The sequence below is a fragment of the Papilio polytes genome, unplaced genomic scaffold, assembly GCF_000836215.1.
Source record: "Papilio polytes unplaced genomic scaffold, Ppol_1.0 DF823621.1, whole genome shotgun sequence".
NCBI lineage: Eukaryota > Metazoa > Arthropoda > Insecta > Lepidoptera > Papilionidae > Papilio > Papilio polytes.
Window position 1 is genome coordinate 552,272 of NW_013525583.1, and position 15,971 is coordinate 568,242.

Genomic DNA, 15,971 nt, shown 5'->3' on the forward strand with positions numbered 1-15,971 from the left:
TATATTAATAGTAGTTACTTATAATTAATTTAAGAAATACTGTTAATTCGAAGATTTGAATAATAAAAATCAGTACTGTTTTTGTATAACTAATCTATAAAATACGTTATTTCTAAATTTAAATTTAAAGTAACAAAGATATTTCAAAACAAAAAATGATTGGTATGATAAAATTTGATCTCATTTTTGAATTTTGATTTTATTAAATCAATAACAAAAAAATCTTTGGTTTTGTGCTGAAAATATGTGCGCAACGCAATTAAAAAATCAAACTAAATATTGTATAGAGACTAAAAAAATACATTATTTACGTATATCTAAAGATACAATTTCGAACTGTTTCGAAATAAGAACAATGGGAAATATTCCATATATTAGAGAAAAAAATCACAGAGAAATTTTAAATTTGATTTCGAGATTTTTTTTCACTTCCAATTTAATACTTCCCTTTTGTTTATTTATTTGGTATATTTCCTTGAAGGATGCCCAAATGTGTAAAGTCCTAATATAAGTAGTTCCCAATATTTTATAAGATAATTTAAAAATGAAATTTTTCAAATTGACCATGTAAAAATCTATGTTCCACCCTGTTATCAATTTTTTATCTAAGACGCCTAAAGGCTTTTACATTACTTATGAGAAAATCCAATACTTACTACGTGATTTGACAAATGTAAATTTCAAAGGGATTTTTGTTGCATTTTGAAGGTTTTTCAATACATTTCGATAAGCCATTCCAAATCTTCCATAGTAAGTACTATCATATTAAGATTTCTACCCAAATATGGTAAAAGATAATTTAATATAAGATCGTCCTACACTTTTAGCACCATAATACCATTATATATAATCTACATCAGTACGTTATATCAGTAATTATGGGTTTTCATTGCCGAAACATGTACAAAAACATAATCAAACTTATACATTCTACAGAAGCTTGAGTACATTAAATTATAGCGCAATCTGGCTTATCTCCAAAAACTTCGAATTTCTTATAATTTCAAGGTTTTTCTTTATTTCTGTACATGATTATAATGTTTAAAGATTTGTATGATTAAAAAAAACTAAAAAGGAATCAACAAAGTCGAAAACACTAGATCAACGCCATCTATGATCCACTTTTTAAAACTTCAATCTGAGTTTTACAATTACTTGCTTTACTTATACATTTTGCAATAAACCTTTTATAAATCAAGGTTATTATCCATACAATTTCACCAACTTTCTATACATTAAAAGCTGATCAAAACGCATATCAATATCATATATTAACAATAAATTAACATGCATAATTCTAACATCAAATATCAGAATATTCATACTATTACAATTGAAAATCTTATAATTCACATAGAAAGAAGATCCCACTTAATATATTTTTAAATTCAATTAAAGACATTAATATAAGATATTGTCTAAACCACATATAAAGAGACAAACTAGTACGAAATTAATCCTTTTTATTTGGAACATAGGTATTTTGTTAGTGTTTAAATAATCGAAAAATTTTTTAAAACATGAACGGATTTATCTGTGGGACGGAGAATATAGTTTAGTTAGAAATATAGTTAGGAGACAGTATCAGAAAATTATCAAGTTACACATTATATTAAAATTCCCATTAAACATTGGATAACATTTCTAGGACAAATAGAATAGGCCAATAATACTTGTAAAGCACATATAAGTATAAAAACATTCAATGTTTATGGCGAATCGAGCCACTATAAAGTTTGTATCGCACTGTACTTAGAGAACGGATATTTGGGCAAAGCCGTTGAGAGCATTATCATCGAAATCAGCGTTCGGTGCAGCGGAATTCTGAAAAAAAAAAGAAAAAAACTAAATTCGGAAAAAATAAAGAAAGACGGTTGTCTAGATACCAATTTTATCAAATTTAAACTACATTAATAAAACATACGGGGAAGTGGATTTGACGGTAGAGGAGATGCATAGGAAGGGGAAATATCCTCTTTATGTGCGTCTCCTCCTCCGTCGGATAAGGGTAGGCAACGCATCTGAAATTGCGGATGTCTATGGGCAGCGGTCGCTTCGCCATTTTGACGGTTTCAGGAGGCCGCTTGCTCGTTTGCCACCTTATGATATAAAAAAAAATACTTCAATTATGCTTTACTTAATAATTACAAAATATTTGGAGAAAATATTACTTGCATTTCCTTATATCTATACTATTATAATAAAGCGTAAACACACACTTCTTTGTGGCGTAATATATCAGCAATCACAGCATATTTATAAACAATTCTTTCTTTAATATAAAGCTCTACATTTACGACAAGCTTTAGGCTATATTTTTTCACGCTATTAAACTTAGGGGGTAAATAGATTGTAAAAAAAACCTGTGGAAAAGGGACCATGACCTACAAGCTGCCAAAATTAAAAAAAGCAAGGTTATGGTAACGGTGTTTTTAATATATTTTAGCATGCAATCATACTAATATTATAGATGCAAAAGTTCAGATGGACGTTGTAGCCTAAACGGCTGAACAGATTTCGATAAAATTTGGCGTAGGCGTAAAGGATAGTCTGGAAGAACACATAGGATAATTAGTTCTGTTTTTTTTATTCCACGTCGATAGAGTCGCGGGCGAAAGCTAGTATGTAATAAAATACTTACAAGATGGAATGTTATAGTTTTGTATGGTATCTGTGCGGTGGAAGCTTGGGCGTCGAGCAGCTGCTCCAAGTGCAATGTGATGAGGATAGCATCCTGCGGCTCTATCAGACCAGCCCCCACCAACTCTAAGGCAATACCTTCAGATGTGTCCTTGCCTTTAACGAAATTAAAGCGAATGTCATTTAACTCACCATGGGCATTTCTGTAATAATGAGAATATATGTTTTAAATAGTAGTAGTAGAGTCTCTTTTTCCTAACCAGTTACCTAGGTAATTTTTTTTCGTTGTTTTGGTAACTTTGTAATTTTTTTCACTTTTGTAACCGGTAGGGTGACTACAAAAATAAATCAGAACATCAGCGCAGGAATGGCTTATTCCCTCGTGTATACACTGTGCTGGTTACCTTTTTGCCACGATTTTAAGTTTTCTTTAGAATAAGTCCGTTTATGTAATACTTTTTTGATCGCTTTCCCAAAAGAAGTACGTACTCAATTCGTCTGTATGTTTTTTTTGTTTGACCGATTTTGATAAGTCTTTTAATATTCATTCAAGTATTTTCGTAGTCATCTATTATTAATACAAATACCACTTTCCTTTCACATTCCAATTTGGCCAGTAAGAACTTGACCAGATAAAGTAGTATCAGTGCTTTGGTATCCGGTATTTGTATTTTTACGAGTCAGAAGACTAATATAGTAGTTTCGTCACATTATTGTTTAAAAAAATTCACCAAAAAAAATTGTGGAATTGGTTGGATGACTTCCGGCGCATAAATCATATAAACCGCGGCCAAACGTAAAATGTCAATAAGATAGATAATTATTTTACACTAACTTTGGCCTTGAAATCGATGGCTGATCATTTTAACATTGGATTGATAACAAGAAACTAACAAAGTGTACACAATTTAGCACAAAAACTGATTATTAAATAGAAAAAAAAATCTTTCACAACTAGTTACCAAACAGCGAATAAAGCATTATTATTTACCTAACCGGTTAGGTAACTGGTTAGGAAAACGGAACAATACTTTTGGATTGTTCTGCTGTGGTTTCCTCAACTCCACGGCTAGCTAGAACCCAAGCATACTTTTAATCCGGGAGATTTCAAACCCTATATTGTTAATGCTATCCTTATTTTTTCAAGAAAAATTAGAGAAACCAGAGTAAATTAACAATTAAATGGTTTTTGGACTCACCGTATACGCAACATCAGATTTACAACAGGCTGTTCCTGTGAATGTGTTGATTTCTCTTCATTCAGAGCCGAGGTAGATGGGCCCTGTTAAATTAAATATTATATACTAGATGTTGCTAGCGACATCGTTCCCACGAAAATCTTACTAACCTTACTAATAATTAAATGTGAAAGTTTAGATGGATGGATGGATGTTTGTTAGAGTTTATAACCTAAACAGGTGAACGGATTTCAATGAAATTTGGCATATATGTAGACTGCAAGAACACATAGGATACTCACTTTTGTTTTTTTTAACACCACGCGGACGAAATAACAGGCGAAAACTAGTAAAAATATATGCCTATGCTACTCAGTAATAACATAGGTTATAACAATGAAAGAATTTATCAAATTAGTCAAGTAGTTTTTGAGTTATTTCAATACATATAAAAATACAAATCTTTCCTCTTTATAACAGTAGTATAGATTAATCCTGAATATTAATTGTCTAATTTTGTGTACTAGGTTATATTGAACATTATAGTAAAGAAAATATTGTAAAATGGGTCTTATGTAGTTAAAAACAATTTATTTGCTACCTTTTTTATAAAATAATATTACAAAAATAAATTTTATACCGCATAAAGAACAAAGACAATCAAATATTGATTTTTGTGTAATTTACTACTGTCATAAATTATTTTGGATTGCTTTACATAAAAAATTCCGAGCTTGTTTAAAGTTTGAATAGCATAATACTTGACATTTAAACTGAATTACTCACAGCTGTTTCATCAGGATCACTGCCACTTGAATCAACTCTTTGGATTTTGTTCATCGGTTTCTCATCATCAGGTATACCTTCTCCAATGGAAGATCCCCCTGCTGAGCCTAACTTTCCCTCACTCTCCACAATCACATAAGCCTCATCCCCTTGTTCCAATTCATCATCACTCCACTCCCAATCACCAGTTAATGTGCGGCTCAAACGACCAAGTGTCACCTGTTTTTTATTTACCTGGAATACAGAATTTTCTTTTTATTAAAAGAAATTTTAATTACACATTTACCTTTTTAGGAATTTATACTTTTTGTGACAAGAGTATCCTGTCCACATATTTTATATATTACTAGCTTTCGCCCACGACTTCGTGTGCGAGGTATAAAAATAAAAAGTAAGTAGCCATGTTTTTCCAGACTGTTCTATGACTATGTCAAATTTCATTGAGATCCATTTAGCAGTTTAGTTTACAAACTCTAACAAACATCCATCCATGTAAACTTTTGCATTTATAATTTTAGTAAGAAGTAAGATTTTTGACTTTTTTCTTTAATTTGTCTCAATTTATGACGACTGACGGAATAAGAAGTACTGTGATCATGTGTAAATAATAAGTAACAATATATATGTTTAATTTGACAATATACGGAATTTAGAGTTGGCAAGATAAAGCAGACTGTGTTATTGTTTAATTAACTGGCACTCTTGTTTAAAAGACTATGGATAAATGCTTACAAATGCCAAAAATATTATCATCCAAATCATTATTCTGCAAGTTAATCAGAAACTTTTTTTTTAATATTTATTCATCAAATTATCCACAAACCTTATGGACTCTAGCTTCAAGAGTAGCACTGGTATCAATTAATGTTTGTGCGAGATATTTTTTATCTTTGGCCTTCTTGAAAAATGGGTGTTTCAACAACTCGGTGGCAGTTGCTCGCTTCAATGGATCCTTTTGCAAGCAATCACTTATAAGCTTGCGGAATGTTTTCCCATAGACCTTGTACTGATCTTTTTCAGCACCTGAAAATATAAATTAATTTTATAACAACTTTTGCTTGCGACTTTGTCTACGCGGAAATAAAGTATCCTTGATAAAGCCTATGTTACTCAGTAAAATTGTAAATTTCCAATAGTGAAAGATTTTTAAAATCGTGTCGATAGTTTTTGAGTTCTATTTCATACAATAATACAAATCTTTCAGTGTAAAAGTGTTGCCGTTTGCTCTATTAAATTTTTCAAAAAAAAGGGGAGAATTTCAAATACAGTTACTAAAGTTTGAAAATACATTTGTAAATCAGCAATACTGTTATTTATTTATTTTTAAACGTATTTTATATCTTACCAGTATCCAAATTAGGCGGATCATTTTGCAAGGTGAGCATAAGCACTTTCATCGGCGGATACATGTGATAGGGCGCGGCCCCGGTTGCCATTTCTATAGCGGTTATCCCAAAAGACCAGATATCCGCTTTGTAGTCATAACCATGATCCTGAAACAAACAGTATGTATTACTCACTTTACTATTCGTACTAAGCAACTAAAATGTCAATCAAAACATCATCTGTTATAAAAATCGATCCAAAGATTTTGGCTTTTTAATTTTATGATTCGCAGTAGACGCAGCTCAAATAAGTTTCAGAATTATTGTGTTCGCCTTGCAGAGAATCTAATTAAGTAATTCTTAGTGAAGGACAGATATTTCTACAATACAAGACATAGGTCTTTACTCTTTTAAATTAGATTTTTAATAATGAAAGAATTTTTGAAATCGGCCCAGTAGTTTTTGAATTATTTTATCATATATCAGCAGCATATATAGACTGTGCAAGCAAGTTGATTACATAGGAACTAGACATAATATAATGCACAGCAATTCCTGTTGAATAACACTAATTTATGAGCTTAACATTAACATAATTTCGCAAAAACTGAACATATTTTCTCGCTCTTATTACTAAGTAAAATGCAATCTTATTAATTTGCAAAATTAATAATCTACTAGTTAACACTACATTACTAATAGCACTCTCGCCATGCTGGATAAAGTAAAAATGTAGTTTGAAAAGTTGCATAGATAGTTTATTTCTTCATTTTTAGGACAGGAACATGTTTAGTTAAAAAATGTTACGACCCCCATACAATAAGAGTCATGCCACACGTGCACTGCGTCACTAAAAATCTCGTCGTACTATTTTCAATGACAATGTAATCTTTGATGTCACAGCATCAAGTACATGTGAATTTCAACAACGACGAAATTTATTAAAACATCGCGACAAGTTATGGCAACGCTCGTGTGGCATCACTCTATGACTCACAGCATAAAAGATAGTATATTTACTTGTTCCATGACTTCAGGTGCCATCCAGCACGGTGTCCCAACAAAGGTGTGTCTAACTCTTTGCTTAGACATGTCCTTGTCCATCGCGAGCCAAGCGGACACACCAAAGTCACCTATCTGCACCGACCCATCGTCACCCAGCAAGATGTTACCCGCCTTTATATCCCTATATTTATAAATAAACGATATTTAATATAATCTTACTATTATTAATGCGAAAGTTTAAATGGATGTATGGATGTTTGTTACAGTTTGTAGCCTAAACAGCTGAACAGATCTCAATAAAATTTAGCAAAGAAGTAAAGGATAGTCTGGAAGAACACATAGGCTACTCACTGTTGTTTTTTTTTTTAGCTCCACACGGACAGACGCACAGGCGAAAATTAGTAAAATAATAAATCAATAAGAATAAAGAAGGGGATAAATGCTGGTTAATGAGAATGAAATAAATTCATGTAGGATAAAATTAAAATAATTAAAAAAAAAACATTAATATTAGCCTATTGTACTTCCTACTATATTGTACTTCCTGACTATTTTCCACATGTACCAAATTTCAGTGAGATTCTTTGAATTGTTCCGGAGATACTTAGTAGCATCCATCAATCTAAATGTAGTATTGAACTATCAAATCGCATTATTTTTCGCTAGGCTATTATCTACATTTGTCTACTACCCTTGAAAATGTGGAACATTAAAAGTTCGCTATGCTACACTTTAAAATCAGACCAATAGTTTAAAAATGCAATTTTACAATAATTTAACAAACATTCTATTGAAGAAGTTTACGCTCAGCTTTCTGCCAGTATAACTATACCGATTTCAAAACCAATACAAAAAAAACCTAATGATAATCCTCTCATTTTCTTTGAAAGAGTACAGTATGCTGCATAGATATATATACATAAAACAACATAGAAATTTACCTGTGTATCTGTCCATTATTGTGGAAGTACTCAAGCCCTTTCAAAACTTCCCTAAGGACTGTTGCAATGGTTGCTTCATCGAAAACACCATGTTTGCAATTTGTCACCTTCAATTTGTGTTTAATGACATCTAGGAGACTGCCACCTGGAAAAAAAAAATAGAACTTGATTACTAACTTTAGCAATACTTTTAATGCCATTCATATTTTTTAATGAGATTTTTAATTCTTTGATAATAGTTGACTGTCATACATTCATTGTATTATAGCATTAAATAAAATAAGCATACCTTCTAGCAGCTTCATAATAAGCCAAAGCTCATCTTTCACCACAAAACTTGTATAATATGTCACTACATTCTCGTGGTTGCAGTTGGACATTGCCTGCAATATAAAAACATTTAAAATCAGTTGTTGCTCAGTATTTATCCACATATAATTTAAAAAAATAGTATAAACACAGCCTAAGTTACTCAGAAATAACATAGCTTTTTATTGTGCAAGAACTTTTGAAATCGCTTCAGTAGTTTTTGAGTTATTACAAGACATACAAAAATCCATAAATACAAATCTTTCCGCTTTATAATATCAGTACAGTCTACAAGAACCTCTAAAATGTTGACATATTACAGTCAATTCAAAGTTATAAGTTTTCCAAATGATTCCACTCTAAACAACCTGTATGTTTTATTTCATTAATTGTAAACAGGACATTAAATGACCATAACTTACTTGTATCTCTTTCAGCAGTTCGTCCATAGAAGTATTCCATTTTTCCAAATTTATCCTTTTGATAGCACATTTCTCATTCTTTGGTTTGCATATAGCTCCATGCACAACAGCTGTTGCGCCAACACCTACAAATAAATTCAATAAGAAATAATAATCTAAACTAGTTTTGTTGTAATTCATATCTTAAGTTTATTTATAACTGTATTATAGTTAGATTAGTGAAATTAGAATTACATTGAATATGCGTTGCATTAAGTTAGTTATATTTAATCATTTTGAATTTGCATCTACTAAACACATATCTTAAATAAAAGCTACATTGATAATCATTTAACCTACAATCATTTACTTTACGGAAGAGGAAGGGGTTGCAAATTTATCATATTAAAAAGGTATTATCAATAACATTTACTTTATAACTTGAAATGTTTTTATTATGAATATACTTTGTTGACATTTCATCAGTTCGAATTTTGACACTTTCATCATATAAAAATTTTACGCGAAGAAATTCACTTATTATGTGGTAAACATTAATTGAATTACGGAAAAAAACAAAATTTACTTACCAATGACATCAAGCAATTCATAATTTTGTTCACCGCTGGGCCATGGCTCACCCCCAACTGGGATGACCGCCATTTTGCGAGTAAACCAACTGAGCCCCGGAGAAAGCGAATTCGTATTTATTGAGCATGCAGATCTCATATACGAAGACAAGGCATTTAATCGACCATCGACTCCAAACGATTTCTGTAAGTAATAAAATATATATTACAAAAATATTTTACATCAAAAAATTATTTAAAAAAACTTTAGATGTTATGCAATGGCAATACTAGTTTCATAAATACAAATGTTGTCTATGTCGTGAAATTCTACTGCCAAAAAACTTTTTGAATGAACAGATGACATGAGTTTATACAAATTTTTCGACAGTAGAAACAAAGCGTGGTCCAAACACAGTAATAACACTATTGTTATCTCTGTTTATTTTAAGAGAAAGAGAGACAGAGAGAGATAGGCAATATCGTTGTTACATATTTGCAACGACAGTAAAGACGTACTCTTACCATCCTTTCAATAAGAATATCAATGGTAAAATTGGAATAGTAGACTTTCGAGATAAAATATAAATCACAATATTAACAATCCACTCAATAATAAATTGGGCAAACGGTTTCAAAGAATTTGACTGATATGTAAATTAAAAAATAACTAACTACATATTCGTTTATTCACACCGCACCTCGACTACAGAACAAGAAAATGTACCAAAAGGCATGCTTTGCCTTTTGACCAATTTAAAAATTGCCTACTTAATTTCGCTGACATGATTACTGTATAAGTAGATTGAGGTTACGAGTTATTAAAATTTGCTTAAGCACTTTAAGGTAATTACAGGGATGTACTCTTAATTTAATTTTATCTATTTAATAAATATCAGAAGAATTGATTTAAAATAATTATTAATTTGTTACAATTAATTGTTATTGATTAGATTGATACTAAAATATTGTAGGAAATTATTTTATATTTAAATAGAACCGTTACCGCTCTAATACAATTTAATGCGACAAGATCCACGCGCAATATTTTGGATGTAACAAAATTATGGACAAAAGTTTCCCACGTTACATTACGTTATTTTTTTAATTTGGAGCTAAAGTATTTTAAGAACCGGACGAAAGATAGAGTGATGTATGATTTTGATCACTGAAAGCTCTTCCTTGCCGGTGATAGGTGATAGTACCGAATGCAGAGTTAGGCCCACTAAATTACCTAGTTTATACTATGTCTTCTTACGGTGAATGCAAAAGCAGTGCCCCGTCTGTACGCCTTATTAATTTCAAGCTTGTGACGTCACTAAATGAATAAATAACTTAAAGGCGTGTCAATTTAATACATTTAATACTTACCTCAGCTCGTAAGTAAACGTAGCCTGTTAAGTAAGAAGAAAGACAAACAGAGAAGTAAGTGACAAGGTTAGGTAGGTTGACACACCAAGGACGTGTACCTATCAAACATACCTGTCTATAAACTCCATTTGGCCCAGGAGCAACCACTTCGCCATTATTACTGGAAATAAGAACATCAAAATTAACCATATGAATATTCAGTGTTTCACTAATCGAGACGTCCGAAGATAGTTACAGCTTAAAGAATTCCAAATATATTTAACTATTAATATCATTGTTTAAAAAAAAATAACACATAAAACAAATTAAAAAAAAAAAACATACAGACGAATTAAGTACCTCCTTCTTTTGGGAAGTCGGTCAAAAATAGATAAACTAGCTTTTGTCCGCCACTTCCACGCGCTATTAAAAAAATGAGTTCTATTCTTCTAGATTATGTTCTATATTTAAATAAACACTACACTGCTACACACGTCCTTTAATCCATCCAAACTTTCTACAATATTAATTTTGTTATGATTTTTAAACCACAATGACGTTTCGTAAAATTCAATTCATTTAAAAAACTAATATTTTCTTTTCATTAGTATTGCTCTAGCTCTGAACTTCAGTGTTTATGGGGGGATGTAGTCTTAAATTAATTTAGATTTAACTTAGAATGGTCATCTGTTTAATATTATTATCTTCATGTAGGATCAATGTAAAACTAGCTTTCGCCCGCGACTCCGTCGAAAAAAACAAATAGCCTATGTGTTATTCCAGACTATCCTCTACGTCTATGCTAAATTTCATTAATATCTGTTCATCCGTTTAGGCTACAAACTCTAACAAACATCTATCCATCCATCTAAACATTAGTAAGATTAGTAACATTTCACTGCGAATGACATCAATGTTCATTGAAAATACAGAATATCTCAAAAGAAACAATTGTACGATTACATTGAATAAATAAAATTGTAGGATTCATTTATTTAAGAAACGAATAAAAAAACAATTAACAAATGAAATTGTTATTCGGTAACAAGCAAACTAGATCCGTGTAGCGTCTATTAAGAAATTTGTCGACGTAGCTTTTCATTAAGTTAATCAACATTGGGATTTGTTTAATTTTGAAAGTTCAACGTAATATTGTCGAGCACAATCAGAATTACAACCCGTTAATATCGCGCGATAATCAGGCTGTTGTTAAAAATATCAGTTAATTTAGACAATTGATGTTTGCCTTCGGGTTAGATTAATAGGGATATGCTCATTTTATTTTAATACTAGCTTTCGCCCGCAAGTCCGTCCACGTGGAATTAAAAACAAAAGTGAGTAGGTTATGTGTTCTTCCTGACTATGGTTTACGTCAATGCCAAATTTCATCGATATTCCGCCAGCTTTTTAGGCTATAAACTCTAACAAACATCCATCCATCCTTTTGTTTTTAGCAGGTAAAACCAAAACATCTATACAAATAAAATGAAAACTATCTTTCCGTTGTTTTTAAAATTCTTGTGTTGTTACTGTAGACAGCTACTTTAAAATAATGTGCTTGTAAATGAGAGCGATAGTTATAAGTAAAAAAAAACTAACGATATTTAAATGCGTGTAGTAAATTCAGAAAGAAGATCGCAAGTGTGACTAGGTATTATTAAAATAAGTGAAGTCGTGGGTTCGAATCCCGCCATTCGACTATTGTTGTGAGCCATGTCCCAACATAAGCCTTGCGGAATAATGTTATAATGTTCACATCTCGCGGAAGGCATTAAGAATGCCAAGTAGTAAAGACTTAGCTAAGAAGAAGATAGTTTTTTATTAGCAGATAAACTTATTTCTCGATATATAGCAGTAAATTTCGATCCACAATATCCTTTCGTTAATAATCCTAGATTAACAATTCTATTTTATAAAAATTGTCAAGGACTGATAATACCGGATATAAAAGCAGTCCCAAATAAAATCCCTTCATTCAACCGCCGATTCCAGTAAAAAGTGTGTTTTATTAAGTACATTCTTTACAACAATATGGCTGTTGCTAATATATTTTTACAGGTGAGTCGTTTCTTTTCATCAACTAAATCATCTGTGTTCATCATCTATTTGTCCCAATATTACTTTTTGATTTTTTATTTATTTATTAATTACTAGCTTTTGCCCGCGACTCCGTCCGCGTGGAATTAAAAAAAAACAAAAGTGAGTAGCTTATGTGTTCTTCCAGACGATCCTCTACATCTATGCCAAATTTCATTGAGATCCGTTCACTAGTTTAGGCTACAAACTCTAACAAACATCCATCCATCCATCTAAACTTTCGCATTTATAATATTAGTATTAGTATGATTATCTGTACGCTAAGGCTGATGTAAATGTATAAACAATTCAATCGCCATCTTTTAGAGTTGCAATAACAGTTGTGAAATAAGGTAAAAAAAAAGTTTTTGAAAATCAAACTTTTGTTGATTATGATAAGAAATTGAAATTAAAAGTATAAGCAATAATTATTTCTTTTAGATTTTTTTTTCTGTTTGTGATGTTGGCAACAAGTCAAATGTTACGATTTGTGCTAATTCAATTTCGCACATTAACAACATTACTGTAATAGTTTATATTCATAATACTATATATGTGTATATGTATATAAATAGATAGAAAACACGTGACATTCTTGAGTTTCCTTCAAGTCATAACACTGGTTTTACAAAAAAAAATTTAGATTCAACTTAACGGGTTTCTCGTAATAATCCCATTCACTAGGCCAAATTATTCAGTTGTACCCATTCTTTGTAACTAGACGTTTCCATAAATAATAAACCTTATAACCATATCAACAAAATTATACTACAATAATTTATTTATCTATACATATAAAATAATCACCTGTTCTTCTTAGATTTTTTCTTCTTTGAATTATTCAGCCCGTCTTCAGTTATCTTATACATTTTGAATAATTTGCTTGATGTCCACTTTTTCATCGTAAAATTATACCACCGCCGTGGTCTGGAGTGTTCTGCTGCAACAAACGTTCTAATTTTATACTTGTCCCAAGGAACCGTCCGGTGGCCCAACGTTAGTCCCTTTCTTTTACGAAAATGATGGAAAGGGAACGTGGATTTGACGGTGGAGGAGACGCATAGGAAGGGGAAACATCTTCTGTGTCTTCTCCTCCGTCGCTTAAGGGTAGGCAACGCATTCGCTATTTCGAATGACTATGGACAGCGGTCGCTTCACCAGTTTTGTGGACTCAGATGGCTCCTTGCTTGCCACCTTAATATAAAAAAAAATTGGGCACTCTCATTATCTGCTAAACATCCTCTCTGTATCGAAAGGTATCGAAACTCTTATAGAATTAAGCTCACCTGCACTACCTTTCGATTTATGTTTAATAAAAATTGTTTTCTTTTGTGTACAAAGTTCGTTTTATTATATTTAACTTTAATTTAATACTGTATGCAAAATACTGCACCATATAACTGTTTTAGTTAAAACTAGCTTTTGCCCGCGAGTCTGTCCGCGTGAAATTAAAAAAGAAAAAGTGAATAGTCTATGTGTTCTTCCAGACTATGTTCTTCATCTAAGCCAAATTTCATCCAGATCTGTTCAGCCGTTTAGGCTACAAATTCTAACAAACATTCATCCATCTAAACTTTCACATTTATAATATCAGCATTTAGTAGTATTAGACCCATAGTCTTTAAAGTGAAAAACCATAGGGAAATCCAAGTTTAGTAAATTAACTAATACAAGCCGATGATAATAGTATAAGCAGTTAGGAAATATACGTAGATAGGTATAAAAACTAATGACAAACAAATACTACAGCCTATAGCCTGTATATATGGCGGGCAATGAACAGTATTTGATTGTGTTTTTGACGTTTTTAAAGAGTGGAGATTTTTTTTGTTATTTCCGTTTCTAAGTTCTGTCCTATGATGTTAACTCAAGGCAATACATGTCATGCTAGTATAGAGCGGCTTCACTTTGTGACTAATTCAATCAAGAATGCACTTGATAAGGTTATTTGAAGTCAATTATCTTAGCGCTTGTTAACATATTTAATAGTCGTGATGGCTTTTAATAAATTGCTAATACACAATTGCAATGCAATTTGTAAGAAAAACGCGCATAGCAAAAGCAGAGGGTACACTGGATGTCCACTCTATGTACCCGATGTGTACCTAATGCATCTTAGTACAATGTGCATGTGTTCGTATTATTAAATCTATGCGATCTTCACTCTATTCTCTATTTCTTGATACACATTGTGGATACAGGATAGATATAAGGAGGACGCTTATTGTCCTTTTCATTTATGGGCAAAATCAACAAGCAAGAATTGTATTTATGTATGGATGTGAAAGCTAAAGAGAAGAAATGAAGAAAGAGAAGAAATCCAAAATTCTTAACTACCCTAAACCTAGATATATTTCGCTTTAATTCGTTTTTTTAATTAAATTATTGATATACTTAATATTAGTTATATGCCGTTATGTTGTTTATAAATACTTGATAGATTAATATCAAAGTTAGTTCCTACATTACACTGCAAGAATGCATTAACAACTGGTGCATAATGTCTACATACTAATAAGTTCAAGGCCACAGGTCAACCAAGACAGTGAGACAAGGAACAACGACCAATTCCTACTCCTTAATAACCAATTTAAATTGATACGAACTTTACAATAATATTATATTGATACCCTTCGTTAAACACAAGTATGAAACTTTAATAACAAACAAAACATACCTTTTATTATTCTTAAGCCGAAAATTCGAGTATTGTAACATATTGTATGTTTTTTCTTTCTATGCCGCTTCATAAGATTTTAAAAACAAAACAACTCAAGGCTTTAACTCAATAATATGAACAATCGTTGTGAAAGGTACATGACTACTATCAAATATGTTCGGTCCCGTAGCGGTTATACGTGTTCAACCTTAGAACAGATACGAGCGAAATGACGAGTGCCCCCTGGGCTAAGTTACAATTACAGAGGTCATAAACATTTTTTAACAAGAGTTTATTGCAAAAAAAAAATAAATAAAAACAAATAGAGAATATACTAATTATCAGAATAATCAGAAAATTATAAACGCATTATTAACATTTCTTTTTCAAATCAAATTTATATCTCTATTTGATTACCGTTAAACAGAAAATATGTTCAAATGTGTACGTACGATAATGTAAAATGTTTACCATGCCTGTTATCCTTTGGTATTAGTGTGGAGATCTCACCGGACGGACACCAATCAAAGCGCGCAAGAGTCGCAACTAATCAACAGTACGTGAGACGGACGCCTCGACAAATGCGTCATCTTAACATTCGTCACACCAACAAACCAATACGCCGTGAATTATTTACAATAGACCCGAATACTGAATGAAAATATACCATTATTGGATCCTAAAGAATCTAATTATCTAAGTATGTGATGCAAAAAATTTTGGTTCAGGTTT

General features: G+C 31.5%; 1 protein-coding gene across 3 annotated transcripts; it reads right to left on the reverse strand.

Moving 5' to 3' along the window:
* Window positions 1-204: 204 nt before the first annotated feature.
* Window positions 205-15,763, reverse strand: LOC106104506 (serine/threonine-protein kinase OSR1-like). Of its 3 annotated transcripts, none has more exons than XM_013284584.1 (14): window positions 15,711-15,763; window positions 13,388-13,520; window positions 10,637-10,685; window positions 9,176-9,359; window positions 8,607-8,731; window positions 8,165-8,258; window positions 7,876-8,020; window positions 6,950-7,115; window positions 5,950-6,097; window positions 5,428-5,627; window positions 4,605-4,838; window positions 3,840-3,922; window positions 2,642-2,843; window positions 205-1,824 (listed from the first exon to the last, which is right to left on the reverse strand). In XM_013284584.1, the coding sequence occupies exons 2-14, from the start codon at window positions 13,480-13,482 to the stop codon at window positions 1,753-1,755; spliced, it is 1,797 nt and encodes a 598-aa protein (XP_013140038.1). In that variant the 5' UTR covers window positions 13,483-13,520; window positions 15,711-15,763; the 3' UTR covers window positions 205-1,752. The 3 variants fall into 3 exon arrangements, with proteins under 3 accessions (XP_013140038.1, XP_013140037.1, XP_013140039.1); XM_013284583.1 differs by lacking the exon at window positions 15,711-15,763 and adding an exon at window positions 15,258-15,347 and having other exon boundaries at window positions 13,388-13,517; XM_013284585.1 differs by lacking the exons at window positions 205-1,824; window positions 15,711-15,763 and adding an exon at window positions 15,258-15,347 and having other exon boundaries at window positions 2,685-2,796; window positions 13,388-13,517.
* Between the last annotated feature and the right edge of the window lie 208 nt (window positions 15,764-15,971).

What these genes read in the sequence shown, in the direction of transcription:
- LOC106104506 (XM_013284583.1), bottom strand. Translation starts at nt 15,330, where the DNA reads ATGAAGCGGCATAGAAAGAAAAAACATACAATATGTTACAATACTCGA. An exon ending in AACTGCTGAAAGAGATACAA is followed by an intron (nt 8,259 to 8,606) that starts GTAAGTTATGGT and finishes TTTATATTGCAG; the next exon opens with GCAATGTCCAACTGCAACCA. An exon ending in TATTATGAAGCTGCTAGAAG is followed by an intron (nt 8,021 to 8,164) that starts GTATGCTTATTT and finishes TTTTTTTTCCAG; the next exon opens with GTGGCAGTCTCCTAGATGTC.